The sequence below is a fragment of the Pristiophorus japonicus genome, unplaced genomic scaffold (genome assembly GCF_044704955.1).
Source record: "Pristiophorus japonicus isolate sPriJap1 unplaced genomic scaffold, sPriJap1.hap1 HAP1_SCAFFOLD_1006, whole genome shotgun sequence".
In the NCBI taxonomy this organism is placed as follows: domain Eukaryota; kingdom Metazoa; phylum Chordata; class Chondrichthyes; family Pristiophoridae; genus Pristiophorus; species Pristiophorus japonicus.
Window position 1 is genome coordinate 86,975 of NW_027250657.1, and position 17,500 is coordinate 104,474.

At 54.4% G+C, this 17,500-nt stretch overlaps 1 protein-coding gene across 1 annotated transcript in view; it reads right to left on the reverse strand.

Annotated features, from left to right (window-relative positions):
* Positions 1 to 17,500, reverse strand: part of LOC139241255 (AP-1 complex subunit gamma-1-like) — an 88,085-nt gene that overhangs the window by 42,636 nt on the left and 27,949 nt on the right. The window contains exons 5-9 of the mRNA XM_070869907.1: positions 15,311 to 15,406; positions 13,794 to 13,874; positions 8,117 to 8,215; positions 5,964 to 6,019; positions 3,936 to 4,049 (exon numbers count right to left, since the gene is read on the reverse strand). Coding sequence (XP_070726008.1) covers positions 3,936 to 4,049; positions 5,964 to 6,019; positions 8,117 to 8,215; positions 13,794 to 13,874; positions 15,311 to 15,406 — 446 coding nt within the window. The remainder of the gene's footprint in view (positions 1 to 3,935; positions 4,050 to 5,963; positions 6,020 to 8,116; positions 8,216 to 13,793; positions 13,875 to 15,310; positions 15,407 to 17,500) is intronic.

Sequence of the window (17,500 nt, forward strand, 5' to 3'; positions counted from 1 at the left end):
GTTGGACCTCTACTCATTGGAGTTCAGAAGAATGAGAGGTGATCTTATCGAGACGTATCAGATTATGAGGGGGGCTCGACAAGGTGGATGCAGAGAGGATGTTCCCACTGATGGGGGAGACTAGAACTAGGGGGCATGGTCTTAGAATAAGGGGCCGCCCATTTAAAACTGAGATGAGGAGGAATTTCTTCTCTCAGAGGGTTGTAAATCTGTGGAATTCTCTGCCCCAGAGAGCTGTGGAGGCTGGGTCATTGAATATATTTAAGGTGGAGATAGACAGATTTTTGAGCGATAAGGGAGTGAAGGGTTATGGGGAGCGGGCGGGGAAGTGGAGCTGAGTCCATGATCGGATCAGCCATGACCGTATTAAATGGCGGAGCAGGCTCGAGGGGCCGAATGGCCGACTCCTGCTCCTGTCTCATCTCCTGACTCCCCAAAGCCTTCCCACCATCTACAAGACACAAGTCAGGAGTGTGATGGAACACTCTCCACTTTGCCTGGATGAGTTGCAGCTCCAACAACACTCGAGAAGCTCGACACCATCCAGGACAAAGCAGGCCGCTCGATGGGCCCGCTACCCACCACCTACAACACTCACTCCCTCCACCACCGGCGCCCCCTGGCTGCAGTGTGCACCGTCTACAAGATGCACCGCGGCAACTCGCCAAGGCTTCTTCGGCAGCACCTCCCAAACCCGCCACCTCTACCCTCCTCGAAGGACAAGGGCAGCAGGTCCATGGGAACACCACCTCCTCCACGTTCCCCTCCCAGTCACACACGTGAGAAATAGGAGCAGGAGTCGGCCATTCGGCCCCTCGAGCCTGCTCCGCCATTTAATACGACCATGGCTGATCCGATCATGGACTCAGCTCCACTTCCCCGCCCGCTCCCCATAACCCTTCACTCCCTTATCGCTCAAAAATCTGTCTATCTCCACCTTAAATATATTCAATGACCCAGCCTCCACAGCTCTCTGGGGCAGAGAATTCCACAGATTTACAACCCTCTGAGAGAAGAAATTCCTCCTCATCTCAGTTTTAAATGGGCGGCCCCTTATTCTAAGACCATGCCCCCTAGTTCTAGTCTCCCCCATCAGTGGGAACATCCTCTCTGCATCCACCTTGTCGAGCCCCCCTCATAATCTGATACGTTTCGATAAGATCACCTCTAATTCTTCTGAACTCCAATGAGTAGAGGCCCAACCTCCTCAACCTTTCCTCATAAGTCAACCCCCTCATCTCCGGAATCAACCGAGTGAACCTTCTCTGAACTGCCTCCAATGCAAGTATATCCTTTCTTAAATACCTCCAGACTTGACTATTCCAACGCACTCCTGGCCGGCCTCCCACATTCTACCCGACATAAACTGGAGGTGATCCAAAACTCGGCTGCCCCGTGTCCTAACTCACACCCAGTCCCGCTCACCCATCACCCCCTGTGCTCACTGCCCCGTGTCCTAACTCACACCCAGTCCCGCTCACCCATCACCCCCTGTGCTCACTGCCCCGTGTCCTAACTCACACCCAGTCCCGCTCACCCATCACCCCCTGTGCTCACTGCCCCGTGTCCTAACTCGCATCGAGTCCCGGTCACCCATCACCCCCTGTGCTCACTGCCCCGTGTCCTAACTCGCACCGAGTCCCACTCACCCATCACCCCCTGTGCTCACTGCCCCGTGTCCTAACTCACACCCAGTCCCACTCACCCATCACCCCCTGTGCTCACTGACCTACATTGGCTCCCGTTAAGCAACACCTCGATTTCAAAATTCTCATCCTTGTTTACAAATCCCTCCATGGCCCTCGCCCCCTCCCTATCTCTGTAACCTCCAGCCCCACAAATCCCCGAGATGTCTGCGCTCCTCTAATTCTGCCCTCCTGACCATCCCTGATTATAATCGCTCCACCATCGGTGGCCGTGCCTTCTGTTGCCTGGGCCCCAAGCTCTGGAACTCCCTCCCTAAACCTCTCCGCCTCTCTACCTCTCTTTTCTCCTTCAAGACGCTCCTTAAAACCCACCTCTTTGACCCAGCTTTTGGTCACCTGTCCCTAATATCTCCTTATGTGGCTCGGTGTTAGACTTTTTCTGATAACGCTGTTATGAAACACCTTGGCAAGTTCATAGAAATCACAGAAAATTTACAGCCGACCAAGAGGCTACCCGGCCTAATCCCACTTTCCCGCTCTGGGTCCGTAGCCCTGCGGGTTACGGCACTTCAGGTGCACATCCAAATGTGGTGAGGGTTTCTGCCTCTACCCCCCTTTCAGGCCGTGAGTTCCACCCCAGACCCCCACCACCCTCTGGGTGAAGACATTTCCCCTCAAATCCCCTCTAAACCCCCCCCAATTACTTTCAATCTCTGCCCCCTGGTTGATGACCCCTCTGCCCAGGGAAACAGGTCCGTCCTATCCACTCTATCCAGGCCCCTCATCATTTTATACACCTCAATCAGGTCTCCCCTCAGCCTCCTCTGTTCCAAGGAAAACAACCCCAGCCTCTCCAATCTTTCCTCATCGCTAAAATTTCCAGTCCCGGCAACATCCTGGTAAATCTCCTCTGCACCCTCTCCAGTGCAACATCCTGGTAAATCTCCTCTGTACCCTCTCCAGTGCAACATCCTGGTAAATCTCCTCTGTACCCCTCTCCAGTGCAACATCCTGGTAAATCTACTCTGTACCCTCTCCAGTGCAACATCCTGGTAGATCTCCTCTGCACCCTCTCCAGTGCAACATCCTGGTAAATCTCCTCTGCACCCTCTCTAGTGCAACATCCTGGTAAATCTCCTCTGTATCCTCTCCAGTGCAACATCCCTGGTAAATCTCCTCTGTACCCTCTCCAGTGCAACATCCTGGTAAATTTCCTCTGTACCCTCTCCAGTGCAACATCCTGGTAAATCTCCTCTGTACCCTCTCCAGTGCAACATCCTGGTAAATCTACTCTGTACCCTCTCCAGTGCAACATCCTGGTAAATCTCCTCTGTACCCTCTCTAGTGCAACATCCTGGTAAATCTCCTCTGTACCCTCTCCAGTGCAACATCCTGGTAAATCTCCTCTGTACCCTCTCTAGTGCAATCACATCCTTCCTGTAATGTGGTGACCAGAACTGCACGCAGTACTCCAGCTGTGGCCTAACCAGTGTTTTATACAGTTCAAGCATAACCTCCCTGCTCTTGTATTCCATGCATTGGCTCAAGTCACTGGAGAAATACCACCAACGCTGTCTCTGCAAGATCCTGCAAATCCCCCGGGAGGACAGACGCACCAACGTTAGCGTCCTCGACCAGGCCCAACATCCCCAGCATCGAAGCACTGACCACACTCGACCAGCTCCGCTGGGCAGGGCCACATTGTCCGCATGGCCCTCAGACACGAGACTCCCCAAAGTAAGCGCTCTACTCGGAACTCCTTCACGGCAAGCGAGCCCCAGGTGGGCAGAGGAAACATTACAAGGGACCACCCTCAAAGCCTCCCTGATAAAGTGCAACATCCTCTACCGACACCTGGGAGTCCCTGGGCCCAAAGACCAGTCCGCCCTAAGTGGAGGAAGTGTATCCGGGAGGGCGCTGAGCACCTCGAGTCTCGTCGCCGAGAGCGTGCAGAAAGCAAGCGCAGGCAGTGGAAGGAGCGTGCGGCAAACCAGTCCCACCCTCCCCTTCCCTCAACCCCTGTCTGTCCCACCTGTGACAGGGACTGTGGTTCCTGTATTGGACTGTTCAGTCACCTGAGGACTCACTGTTAGAGTGGAGGCAAGTCTTCCTCGATTCCGAGGGACTGCCTGTGCCGATGAACCAGTGTTTTATACAGTTCAAGCATAACCTCCCTGCTCTTGTATTCCATGCCCTGGCCAATAAAGGCAAGTTTTCTGTATGCCTTCTTAACCACCTCATCCACCTGGCCTGCTACCTTCAGGGAGCTGTGGACCTTATTGTTGTTACCTCTTCATGGTAGCATCAGGGTCCTTCAGGCAGTCGACGATGGTACTACGATGTCTTTGGACGGCGATGTGGTCCGATTGGACCATTTTCAACAGTGACGTCAATGCCACGTACCTACAACGGAGACAGGAGAGGTTTAAGAGAAGCAAGAGGGGTACTTGTACATGAAGCACAAAAGGTTACAGCAAGTGATCAGGAAGGCCAATGGTATCTTGGCCTTTATTGCAAAGGGGATGGAGTATAAAAGCAGGGAAGTCTTGCTCCAGTTATACAGGGTATTGGTGAGGCCACACCTGGAGTACTGCGTGCAGTTTTGGTCTCTGTATTTACGGAAGGATATACTTGCTTTGGAGGCAGTTCAGAGAAGGTTCACTCGGTTGATTCCGGGGATGAGGGGGTTGACTTATGAGGAAAGGTTGAGCAGGTTGGGCCTCTACTCATTGGAGTTCAGAAGAATGAGAGGCGATCTTATCGAAACGTGTCAGATTATGAGGGGGCTCGACAAGGTGGATGCAGAGAGGATGTTCCCACTGATGGGGGAGACTAGAACTAGGGGGCATGGTCTCAGAATAAGGGGCCGCCCATTTAAAACTGAGATGAGGAGGAATTTCTTCTCTCAGAGGGTTGTAAATCTGTGGAATTCTCTGCCCCAGAGAGCTGTGGAGGCTGGGTCATTGAATATATTTAAGGTGGAGATAGACAGATTTTTGAGCGATAAGGGAGTGAAGGGTTATGGGGAGCGGGCGGGGAAGTGGAGCTGAGTCCATGATCGGATCAGCCATGGTCGTATTAAATGGCGGAGCAGGCTCGAGGGGCCGAATGGCCGACTCCTGCTCCTGTTTCTGATGTTCTTATGTTCTTATTTACCCGATCGAATCCTTCAATCATCTTAAGCACTTTGATTTAAATCACCCTTTAATCTATAGCCGAGGTACTGTTTGCAACCTGTCCTCATAAAGTGATTGTAGTAGACTGGTCAGCGGGCACAGGGGGTGATGGGTGAGTGGGACTGGGTGCGAGTTAGGACACGGGGCAGTGAGCACAGGGGGTGATGGGTGAGTGGGACACGGGGCAGTGAGCACAGGGGGTGATGGGTGAGTGGGACACGGGCAGTGAGCACAGGGGGTGATGGGTGAGTGGGACTCGGTGCGAGTTAGGACACGGGTCAGTGAGCACAGGGGGTGATGGGTGAGCGGGACTCGGTGCGAGTTAGGACACGGGGGCAGTGAGCACAGGGGGTGATGGGTGAGTGGGACTGGGTGTGAGTTAGGACACGGGGCAGTGAGCACAAGGTGTGATTGGTGAGCAGGACTCGGTGCGAGTTAGGACACGGGGCAGTGAGCACAGGGGGTGATGGGTGAGCGGGACTGGGTGTGAGTTAGGACACGGGTCAGCGAGCACAGGGGGTGATGGGTGAGTGGGACTGGGTGCGAGTTAGGACACGGGGGCAGCCGAGTTTTGGATCACCTCTAGTTTACGTCGGGTAGAATGTGGGAGGCCGGCCAGGAGTGCGTTGGAATAGTCAAGTCTGGAGGTAACAAAGGCACGGGTGAGGGCTTCAGCAGCGGAAGAGCTGAGGCAGGGGGCGGAGACGGGCGATGTTACGGAGGGGGAAACAGGCGGTCTGAGTTATGCTGCGGGTATGTGGCCGGAAGCTCATTTCAGGGTCAGATATAACAGCGAGGTTGAGAACAGTCTGGTTCAGCCTCAGACAGCAGTTGGGGGAGAGGGAGGGAGTCAGTGGCTGGGGAACGGAGTTTGTGGCAGGGACCGGAAACAATGGGACAGGTCTTCCCAAATATTCAGTCGGAGAAAATGTCTGCTCAGCCAGGACTGGATGTTGGACACAGCAGTGTGACAATTTAGAGACCGAGGAGGGGGTGGAGAGAGAAGGGGTGGGTGAGTAGAGCTGGGGATCGTCTGCATTACACCGCGGAGACGTGCGCGGGGCTGCAACATCGTCCCAAAACGCAATGGCGCCTTCCGCCAAGATGGCCGCCCGGGTGAACCCGCCATCACAGCAATTACCGGATATTTTTGTCATTGTTGAGGAGGAAGCGGCCCAGGATATTGACTGCTAGAACCTGTGAGAGAGAGAGAGAGACACTTGAACAGTATTTTCTGTAGTGATACCCGCCCCCCTGTATGGCTCAGAGACATGGGCCATGGACAGTAGACACCTCAAGTCGTTGGAGAAATACCACCAACGCTGTCTCCGCAAGATCCTGCAAATCCCCCGGGAGGACAGACGCACCAACGTTAGCGTCCTCGACCAGGCCCAACATCCCCAGCATCGAAGCACTGACCACACACTCGACCAGCTCCGCTGGGCAGGGCCACATTGTCCGCACGGCCCCCAGACACGAGACTCCCCAAAGCAAGCGCTCTACTCGGAACTCCCTCACGGGCAAGCGAGCCCCAGGGTGGGCAGAGGAAACGTTACAAGGGACCACCCTCAAAGCCTCCCCTGATAAAGTGCAACATCCTCCACCGACACCTGGGAGTCCCTGGGCCCAAAGACCAGTCCGCCCCTAAGTGGAGGAAGTGCATCCGGGAGGGCGCTGAGCACCTCGAGTCTTGTCGCCGAGAGCGTGCAGAAAGCAAGCGCAGGCAGCGGAAGGAGCGTGCGGCAAACCAGTCCCACCCTCCCCTTCCCTCAAGCACTGTCTGTCCCACCTGTGACAGGGACTGTGGTTCCCGTATTGGACTGTTCAGTCACCTGAGAACTCACTGTTAGAGTGGAGGCAAGTCTTCCTCGATTCCGAGGGACTGCCTGTGATGATGGTGATGATAAACAATATTCACGAAAGGGGGAGCTGATAAAACGGCTCAGTGAGTGGGTACACGGGCAAGTGTCCGGCCTACGGTTCAGGCTTCAACATTTTTTCCTTCAAAATCTGCAAGTGCTCAGCGAACAATTCCTTCATGGTCGCCAGGGAGGAAATGTCAGAACTCCTGACATAATTGTGGGAGCAATTTGACGTTCAAGAACGACCCGATTGTTGCACTGACTATCCAGGCAAGGAGACCAGACGTCATTAACCAGGCTGGGCCTACATGTGACTCCAGTCCCACCCCGCCTCCCCATGCCAACACGAACACCCATCATCATCACAGGCAGTCCCTCGGAATCGAGGAAGACTTGCTTCCACTCTAAAAGTGAGTTCTCAGGTGGTTGATGTAAAGGCAGTGTAATTTACTGCAAACTCCATGTAAATTATTCAAACATCTATGTAGATTGTATGTAAATTGTATGTAAATTAATGTAAATTCTTGTAGTTCTGTGCGATCGTATGTAAATTATATGAAATCATATGTAAATGTAATGTAAATTCTATGTAAATTCTACATACATCTATTTAATTGTATGTAAATTATATAAAATTATATGTAACATCGATGTAAATTGTATGTAATTCTATATAAATCATATGTAATTTAACTTAATTCAATGTAAATTCTACATTCATCTACGTAATTCAATGTAAATTATATAATATTCCATGTAACATCTATGTAAATTGTATGTAATTCTATATAAATCATATGTAATTTAACTTAATTCAATGTAAATTCTACATTCATCTACGTAATTCAATGTAAATTATATAATATTCCATGTAACATCTATGTAAATTGTATGTAATTCTATATAAATCATATGTAATTTAACTTAATTCAATGTAAATTCTACATTCATCTACGTAATTCAATGTAAATTATATAATATTCCATGTAACATCTATGTAAATTGTATGTAATTCTATGTAAATCGATGAACATGATATGTAATTCTTTGTAAATCTATGTAAATGATATGCACTTCTATGTAAATTCTATGAACATTCAACATACATCTATGTAAGTCAGTCCAAACTCCATGTAAATAATTGAAACCTCTATGCAGATTCTCTGTAAATTGTATGAAATTCTATGCAAACCAATGTAATTCTATGTAATTTGATGTAAATTATTTTAATTCTAAGTACTCTTATGTAAATTACATGAAATTCTACGTAAACCTATGTAATTCTATGCAAATATTATGAAATGATATGCAAATTCTATGCAATTCTGTGTAATTCTATACACATTCTACGTAATTCCATGTAGGTTCTATTTAATTCGATGTAATTGTGTATCAATTCTCTGTAATGCAGTTGGATGAGGGGTGGCCTTACCCGTAATCCGCTCTCGGATTTGATGTCCATTATGGTCAGCACCGTCTCGTACAGGATGGCGTTCCCGGCGTTCTTGCTTGTCTCCGTGTTGGTGGCAACCTGGAGGAGCGACGGAACAGGAAGTGGGACCAGGGTAGGGCACGACGCGAGCGGTGGTTCGAAGGGGGAGCCTCACCCTCAGGAGGAGAAGATTGGAGGCGGGTCAAGGGGCAAGGGGCACACCTCCGGCAGGGACAGGCAGTCTCATTCAATAACAAAAAGAGGAGGCCGAGGGGCTGACCTAATCGGGGTCTTTAAAATGATGAAAGGTTTTGATGGAGTGGATACAGAGAGAACGTTCCCACTTGTGGGGAAGAGCAGAACTCGAGGCCATCAATATAAGACCGTCACCCAGAAACCCAACGGGGAATTCAGGAGAAACGTCTTTACCCAGAGAGGGGTGAGAATGTGGAACTCGCTGCCACAGGGAGGGGTCGGGGCGAATAGTATCGATGTATTTAAGGGGAGGCTGGACAAGCGTCTGAGGGAGAAGGGAATAGAGGGTTATGCTGATAGATTTAGATGGGGAAAGACGGGAGGAGGGTCATAAGAAATAGGAGCAGGAGTCGGCCATTCGGCCCCTCGAGCCTGCTCCGCCATTTAATACGACCATGGCTGATCCGATCATGGACTCAGCTCCACTTCCCCGCCCGCTCCCCATAACCCTTCACTCCCTTATCGCTCAAAAATCTGTCTATCTCCACCTTAAATATATTCAATGTCCCAGCCTCCACAGCTCTCTGGGGCAGAGAATTCCACAGATTTACAACCCTCTGAGAAAAGAAATTCCTCCTCATCTCAGTTTTAAATGGGCGGCCCCTTATTCTAAGCCCATGCCCCCTAGTTCTAGTCTCCCCCATCAGTGGGAACATCCTCTCTGCATCCACCTTGTCGAGCCCCCTCATAATCTGATACGTTTCGATAAGATCACCTCTCATTCTTCTGAACTCCAATGAGTAGAGGCCCAACCTCCTCAACCTTTCCTCATAAGTCAACCCCCTCATCCCCGGAATCAACCGAGTGAACCTTCTCTGAACTGCCTCCAAAGCAAGTTTATCCTTCCTTAAATACGGAGAGCAAAACTGCACGCAGTACTCCAGGTGTGGCCTCACCAATACCCGGTATAACTGGAGCAAGACTTCCCTGCTTTTACACTCCATCCCCTTTGCAATAAAGGCCAAGATACCATTGGCCTTCCTGATCACTTGCTGTACCTGCAGACTAACCTTTTGTGTTTCATGCACAAGTAACCCCCAGGTCCCGCTGTACTGCGGCACTTTGCAATCTTTCTCCATTTAAATAATAACTTGCTTTTCTAAGAGACGGAAGGAGGCTCGCGTGGAGCATAAACGCCGGCATGGACTGGTTGGGCCCAATGGCCTGTTTCTGTGCCGTATATCCCGTGTAATTTATAAGGCGTCTTTAAGGTGCTTCACGGAAGCGTAACTCAGTCCAAATTTGACCCCGAGCCACATAAGGAGATATTAGCGCAGGTGACCAAAAGCCTGGTCAAAGAGGTCGGTTTTAAGGACGGTTTTATAGGAGGAAAGTGAGGTGGAGAGGTTTAGGGAGGGAGTTCCAGAGTTTGGGGCCCAGGCAACAGAAGGCACGGCCACCGATGGTGGAGCGATTATAATCAGGGATGGTCAGGAGGGCAGAATTAGAGGAGTGCAGACATCTCGGGGGGTTGTGGGGCTGGAGGGGGTCACAAAGGGGGCGAGGGCCATGGAGGGATTTGTAAACAAGGATAAGAATTTTGAAATTGAGTTGTTCCTTAACCGGGAGGTCAGCGAGCACAGGGGGTGATGGGTGAGCGGGACTGGGTGCGAGTTAGGGCACGGGGCAGTGAGCACAGGGGGCGATGGGTGAGCGGGACTTGGTGCAAGTTAGGACACGGGGCAGCGAGCACAGGGGGTGATGGGTGAGCGGGACTCAGTGCGAGTTAGGACACGGGGCAGTGAGCACAGGGGGTGATGGGTGAGAGGAACTCGGTGCGAGTTAGGACACGGGGCAGTGAGCACAGAGGGTGATGGGTGAGCGGGACTCGGTGCAAGTTAGGACACGGGGCAGTGAGCACAGGGGGTGATGGGTGAGCGGGACTGGGTGTGAGTTAGGACACGGGTCAGCGAGCACAGGGGGTGATGGGTGAGTGGGACTCGGTGTGAGTTAGGACACGGGGCAGTGAGCACAGAGGGTGATGGGTGAGCGGGACTCGGTGCAAGTTAGGACACGGGGCAGTGAGCACATGGGGTGATGGCTGAGTGGGACTGGGTGCGAGTTAGGACACGGGGTCAGTGAGCACAGGGGGTGATGGCTGAGTGGGACTGGGTGCGAGTTAGGACACGGGGTCAGTGAGCACAGGGGGTGATGGCTGAGTGGGACTGGGTGCAAGTTAGGACACGGGGCAGTGAGCACATGGGGTGATGGCTGAGTGGGACTGGGTGTGAGTTAGGACACGGGGTCAGTGAGCACAGGGGATGATGGCTGAGTGGGACTGGGTGTGAGTTAGGACACGGGGTCAGTGAGCACAGGGGATGATGGCTGAGTGGGACTGGGTGCAAGTTAGGACACGGGGCAGTGAGCACAGGGGGTGATGGCTGAGTGGGACTGGGTGCGAGTTAGGACACGGGGCAGTGAGCACAGGGGGTGATGGCTGAGTGGGACTGGGTGTGAGTTAGGACACGGGGCAGTGAGCACAGGGGGTGATGGGTGAGTGGGACTGGGTGTGAGTTAGGACACGGGGCAGTGAGCACAGGGGGTGATGGGTGAGTGGGACTGGGTGTGAGTTAGGACACGGGGCAGTGAGCACAGGGGGTGATGGGTGAGTGGGACTGGGTGTGAGTTAGGACACGGGGTCAGTGAGCACAGGGGGTGATGGGTGAGTGGGACTGGGTGTGAGTTAGGACACGGGGCAGTGAGCACAGGGGGTGATGGGTGAGTGGGACTGGGTGCGAGTTAGGACACAGGCAGCAGAGCTTTGAATGAGCTCAGGTTTACAGAGAGCGGAAGATGGGAGGCCGGCCAGGAGTGCGTTGGAATAGTCAAGTCTGGAGGTAACAAAGGCATTGAAAAAGACAAATCGAACGTCTTGAATGTATACAGCGCCTTTCAAGACATCGCACAGGAAATGGACTACGTTTGAAGTCTAGTCACTGTTGTATGTGGGTAACGCGGAGTCAATACGCGCACAGCAAGCTCCCACAAACAGCAATGAGATATATAACCAGATCACCTTGACGTTTCGTGATTTCTGTTTCAGGGGCAAAGATTGGGCCAGAAGACATGGGAGAACTCCCCTGCTCTTCTCCAAAACAGTGTTCGTGGGAACGCTTACATGCACCTGACAGGGTAGACACGGGCCTTAGTTTAATGTCCCAACCCATCAGCCATTGCTCATTTAGTATCTCTCTCTCTCTCTCGCCCCTGAGTCAGGAGGTTGTGGTTCCAGGTCCCACTCCATGGGCTTGAGCACAAAAATATAGACTGACACTCCAGTGGCAGTACTGAGGGAGCGCCGCACTGTCGGAGGGGCAGTACTGAGGGAGCGCCGCACTGTCGGAGGGGCCGTACTGAGGGAGCACCGCACTGTCGGAGGGGCACTACTGAGGGAGCGCCACACTGTCGGAGGGGCACTACTGAGGGAGAGCCGCACTGTCGGAGAGACAGTACTGAGGGAGTGCCGCACTGTCGGAGGGGCAGTACTGAGGGAGTGCCACACTGTCGGAGGGGCAGTACTGAGGGAGCGCCGCACTGTCGGAGGGGCAGTACTGAGGGAGCGCCGCACTGTCGGAGGGGCAGTACTGAGGGAGCGCCGCACTGTCGGAGGGGCAGTACTGAGGGAGCGCCGCACTGTCGGAGGGGCAGTACTGAGGGAGCCCCGCACTGTCGGAGGGGCAGTACTGAGGGAGTGCCGCACTGTCGGAGGGGCAGTACTGAGGGAGTGCCGCACTGTCGGAGGGACAGTACTGAGGGAGCGCCGCGGTGTCGGAGGGGCAGTACTGAGGGAGCGCCGCACTGTCGGAGGGGCAGTACTGAGGGAGTGCCGCACTGTCGGAGGGGCAGTACTGAGGGAGTGCCGCACTGTCGGAGGGGCAGTATTGAGGGATGAGATGTTTAACCGAGGCCCCGTCTGCTCTCTCAGGTGGATGTAAAAGATCGTAGTGCACTATATGGAAGAAGAGCAGGGGGAGTTCTCCCTGGTGTCCTGTGGCCAATATTTATCCCTCAATCACCATCACTAAAACAGATGATCTGGGTCATAGTCAGTTTGCGGTTTGTGGGAGCTTGCTGTGCGCAATTTGGTTGCTGTAAACACTTAACATTACAACAGTGACGACAATTCAAAAAGCACTTCATTGGCTGTGAAGAGCTTTGGGATGTCCTGAGGCACTATAGAAATATACGACTTTATTTTCTGCCACAGGGAAGCGCTCCCTCGGTGCAATGCTGGAATGGAGTATAAAAGCAGGGAAGTCTTGCTCCAGTTATACAGGGTATTGGTGAGGCCACACCTGGAGTACTGCGTGCAGTTTTGGTCTCCGTATTTACGAAAGGATACACTTTGCTTTGGAGGCAGTTCAGAGAAGGTTCACTCGGTTGATTCCGGGGATGAGGGGGTTGACTTATGAGGAAAGGTTGAGGAGGTTGGGCCTCTACTCATTGGAGTTCAGAAGAATGAGAGGTGATCTTATCGAAACGTATCAGATTATGAGGGGGCTCGACAAGGTGGATGCAGAGAGGATGTTCCCACTGATGGGGGAGACTAGAACTAGGGGGCATGGTCTTAGAATAAGGGGCCGCCCATTTAAAACTGAGATGAGGAGGAATTTCTTCTCTCAGAGGGTTGTAAATCTGTGGAATTCTCTGCCCCAGAGAGCTGTGGAGGCTGGGTCATTGAATATATTTAAGGTGGAGATAGACAGATTCTTAACCAATAATGGAATAAAGTCTGGATCGACTAGGCTTATATTCACAGGAGTTTAGAAGGATGAGAGGGGATCTCATAGAAACATATAGAATTCTGATCGGATGCAGGAAGAATGTTCCCGATGTTGGGGAAGTCCAGAGCCAGGGGACACAGTCTAAGGATAAGGGGTAAGCCATTTAGGACCGAGATGAGGAGAAACTTCTTCACCCAGAGAGTTGTTAACCTGTGGAATTCCCTGCCGCAGAGAGTTGTTGAGGCCAGTTCATTGGATATATTCGAGAGGGAGTTAGATGCGGCCCTTACGGCTAAAGGGATCAAGGGGTATGGAGAGAAAGCAGGAAAGGGGTACTGAGGGAATGATCAGCCATGATCTCATTGAATGGTGGTGCAGGCTCGAAGGGCCGAATGGCCTACTCCTGCACCTATTTCTTATGGTCTTATGTCAGCCTGGATTATGTGGTCAAGTTGCTGGAGTGGGGCTTGAATCCCTGACCTTGTGACTCGGAGGCGAGGGTGGGAACTGACCGAGCCACTGGCTGGTCACTGCAGCCCCAAACCCTGTGGCTCGCCCCTCCACCCGGATACTGCTAGTGCTTCCCATTGGAACAGACTCCAAGGTCTTTGCTGCAGTGTCACTCGTCGCCAACGTACAGTGTCGCGTAGACCGGCTCTGTGCCGGTGACAAACGACTGGAGGTGAGCGCCCACTGACCTGTGCAAGCACGTCATTCATGGCCTCACTCGTTTCGTCGTCGTTCCTTCCCAAAATCCTCAGCAGTCTCAATATCCGCACCTGCGCAGGAAGAGGAAGTGACATCATGAAGTCGGTGTCATCGCAGGCTGCTGGGTAATTCAACAACTGGTGCAGGGGATTCCGGTCAAGCCTACCCACCTCATCTCAACTCAACCGAACCCAACTCCTCCCGAACTTTCCCAATCCCGACCCATCTCATCTCAACCCCACCAAACCCAACTCTTCCCGAACGTTCCCGATCCCGACCCAGCTCCACCCAACCAAACCCAACTCTTCCCGAACCTTCCCAATCCCGACCCAGCTCCACCCAACCAAACCCAACTCCTCCCGAACGTTCCCAATCCAGACCCTTCACAACCCAACCAAACCCAACTCCTCCCGAACCTTCCCAATCCCGACCCAGCTCCACCCAACCAAACCCAACTCTTCCCGAACGTTCCCAATCCCGACCCTTCTCAACCCAACCAAACCCAACTCCTCCCGAACGTTCCCAATCCCGACCCTTCTCAACCCAATCACACCCAACTCTTCCCAAACTTTCCCAATCCCGACCCATCTCAGCTCAACCAAACCCAACTCTTCCCGAACCTTCCCAATCCCTACCCAGCTTAACCCAAACAAACCCAACTCTCCCGAACGTTCCCAATCCCGACTCAGCTCAACCCAATCACACCCAACTCTCCCGAATGTTCCCAATCCCGACCCTTCTCAACCCAATCACACCCAACTCTTCCCAAACTTTCCCAATCCCGACCCATCTCAGCTCAACCAAACCCAACTCTCCCGAACGTTCCCAATCCCGACTCAGCTCAACCCAACCAAACCCAACTCCTCCCGAATGTTCCCAATCCCGACCCTTCTCAACCCAATCACACCCAACTCTCCCGAATGTTCCCAATCCCGACCCTTCTCAACCCAATCACACCCAACTCTCCCGAATGTTCCCAATCCCGACCCTTCTCAACCCAATCAAACCCAACTCTTCCCAAACTTTCCCAATCCCGACTCAGCTCAACCCAACCAAACCCAACTCTTCCCGAACTTTCCCAATCCCGACCCATCTCAACCCAACCAAACCCAACTCTCCCGAACGTTCCCAATCCCGACCCATCTCCACCCAAAAAAACCCAACTCTCCCGAACTTTCCCAATCCCGACCCATCTCAACCCAACCCTTCCCAACTCTCACAAACCTATCCTTAACCAACATACTCTAGCCAATCCAACTCTATATACCCACCCCCTACCCTAACCAAATGCGATTGAACTGATTTATACAGAGCTCAGGATGTCCCAACGCACGTCACCGGCCGACAGTCAAACACTCTCAAGCTACCAAGCGAGCCGGAGTGAGTTCGAAGCTGTCTGGTGCCCTCACCACCGTCTCTGTAAGTACCCATCGCCACTCGAGCCCCAATTAATGTTCCCCCCGCCCCAAGCCACTCCTCTCAAAGTCATCGCAGGCAGAGTCCTGACCTGCAGGAAGGGGTCACTGATGCTGGAGACGTCGTGCTCTGGGGAATATCCGACCGTGGTCAGCGACCGAAGGATCTGCACCAACTGAGAAACCATCTGAGGAGGGAGAAGAACGTGTTCAGACCAGAGTCCATGGGGTAGACATGCTAACCTGACAACTGATAACCAACCACCTCTCCTGCCTCCTGACCTCTTCTCCCGACCCCTGACCTCCACTCCCGACCCCCGACCTCCTCTCCTGACCCCCAACCTCCTCTCCCGACCCCCGACCTCCTCTCCCGACCCCAGACCTCCTCTCCCGACCCCCTTCCTCCTCTCCCGACCCCTGACCTCCTCTCCCGACCCCCGACCTCCTCTCCCGACCCCCGACCTCCTCTCCCGACCCCAGACCTCCTCTCCCGACCCCAGACCTCCTCTCCCGACCCCAGACCTCCTCTCCTGACCCGTGACCTCCTCTCCCGACCCTTGACCTCCTCTCCCGACCCCCGGCCTCCTCTCCCGACCCCCGGCCTCCTCTCCCGACCCCCTTCCTCCTCTCCCGACCCCCTTCCTCCTCTCCCGACCCGTGACCTCCTCTCCCGACCCCCGACCTCCTCTCCTGACCCCCGACCTCATCTCCCGACCCCCGACCTCCTCTCCCGACCCCAGACCACCTCTCCCGACCCTTGACCTCCTCTTCTGACCCCCGACCTCCTCTCCCGACCCCAAGCCTCTTCTCCAGACACCTGACCTCCTCTCCCGACCCCCGACCTCCTTTCCTGACCCCCGAGCTCCTTTCCCGACCCCAGACCTCCTCTCCCGACCCTTGACCTCCTCTTCTGACCCCCGACCTCCTCTCCCGACCCCAAGCCTCTTCTCCAGACACCTGACCTCCTCTCCCGACCCCCGACCTCCTTTCCTGACCCCCGAGCTCCTTTCCCGACCCCTGACCTCATCTCCTGACCCCCGACCTTCTCTCCTGACCCCCGGCCTCCTCTCCTGACCTCCTCTCCTGACCCCCGACCTTCTCTCCCGACCCCCGACCCCTGGTCTCTTCTCCTGACCCCCGGCCTCCTCTCCTGACCCCTGACCTCCTCTCTCGACCCCCAAACTCCTCTCTTGACCTTCGATCTCCTCTCACGACACCCGGCCTGCACTCCCAAACCTGACCTCGTCTTCCGACCTCCAGCCTTCTCGCTTGACCTCCGGCCTCCTCTCCCGACCTCTGACCTCCTCTCTCCCCCCCCCCCGGCCTCCTCCCGCGACCTCCGAGCAGTGGCTACGGTCTTTGTCTCCTCTTCACTCTGCCGGCCGCCCGTCCCACAGGGGCTGCATTGTAGGCCCGAAGCCTAGCATCCGAGGCGGCTCGGGCCTGACTATTCAGGCACGGGGGTCGTGCACTGCGCCGTTCCCGCCCCCCGGCCCCCGCTCCCACGAATGGACCGGCCTGAAGTCCCAGTGCCCGATTGTCACCGAGCCCCCGCCAGCCCAGAAAAGTCCCAATTGGGCAACCCGCCCCTCCCCTCCCCCCACACGGGCCCAGCAGCCAATGGTGGCCGCAGTTGGCCTCAGCACCTCACGGGATAAGGTGCGGGGAGAACGCCCTGGGGGTGAGGGTGGGGGGCTGGGGGGGATTGGGATTGACCCCGCTCCTGATCGTAACCCACTCCCCCCCCCCGCCCCCCACCCACCTCCCCTTGTGCGCGTCTGGTCGCTGAACGGGCGTCGTGGGGGGAAAAAAACGGCGCGATGCACGCCCCGGTCAAATAGCCACCTGGCACTCGGGCCCCGCTGCTGGCGCTCGGGGAGGGGCAGCGAGGAGGCAGCCGAGGGTAACTGGTACCCGCTGTCGTGGAGACCCGAGCGGTATATCCCCTACGCTCCTGCGTGCTGGAGCAGGAGGACAATGGATTGAACGTCACCGAGGTCCCGGGTCGGTGATTGGAGTGTGGGCTGGTACTGGAGGAGCGGCGAGGTCGGGGCGAGGGATAGGCGAGAGATTGTGGAGGGACGTGATCGGGGCCCAGGAGAGCCCAGGGCCCAGGGGGCAGCACGGGGCCCAGCCCACACTGTGTGCGATATGTGGGCGCACTGGGTCCGTGCAGCAGAGCTTGGTCTCCAGTCGTCCTGGTTAACCCTTGCCCCTGGACCAAGGCCTCGCTCTGTCAAGCCCCGTGTGGTGGCTGGTGTACAACAGTCACCCCACGTTAA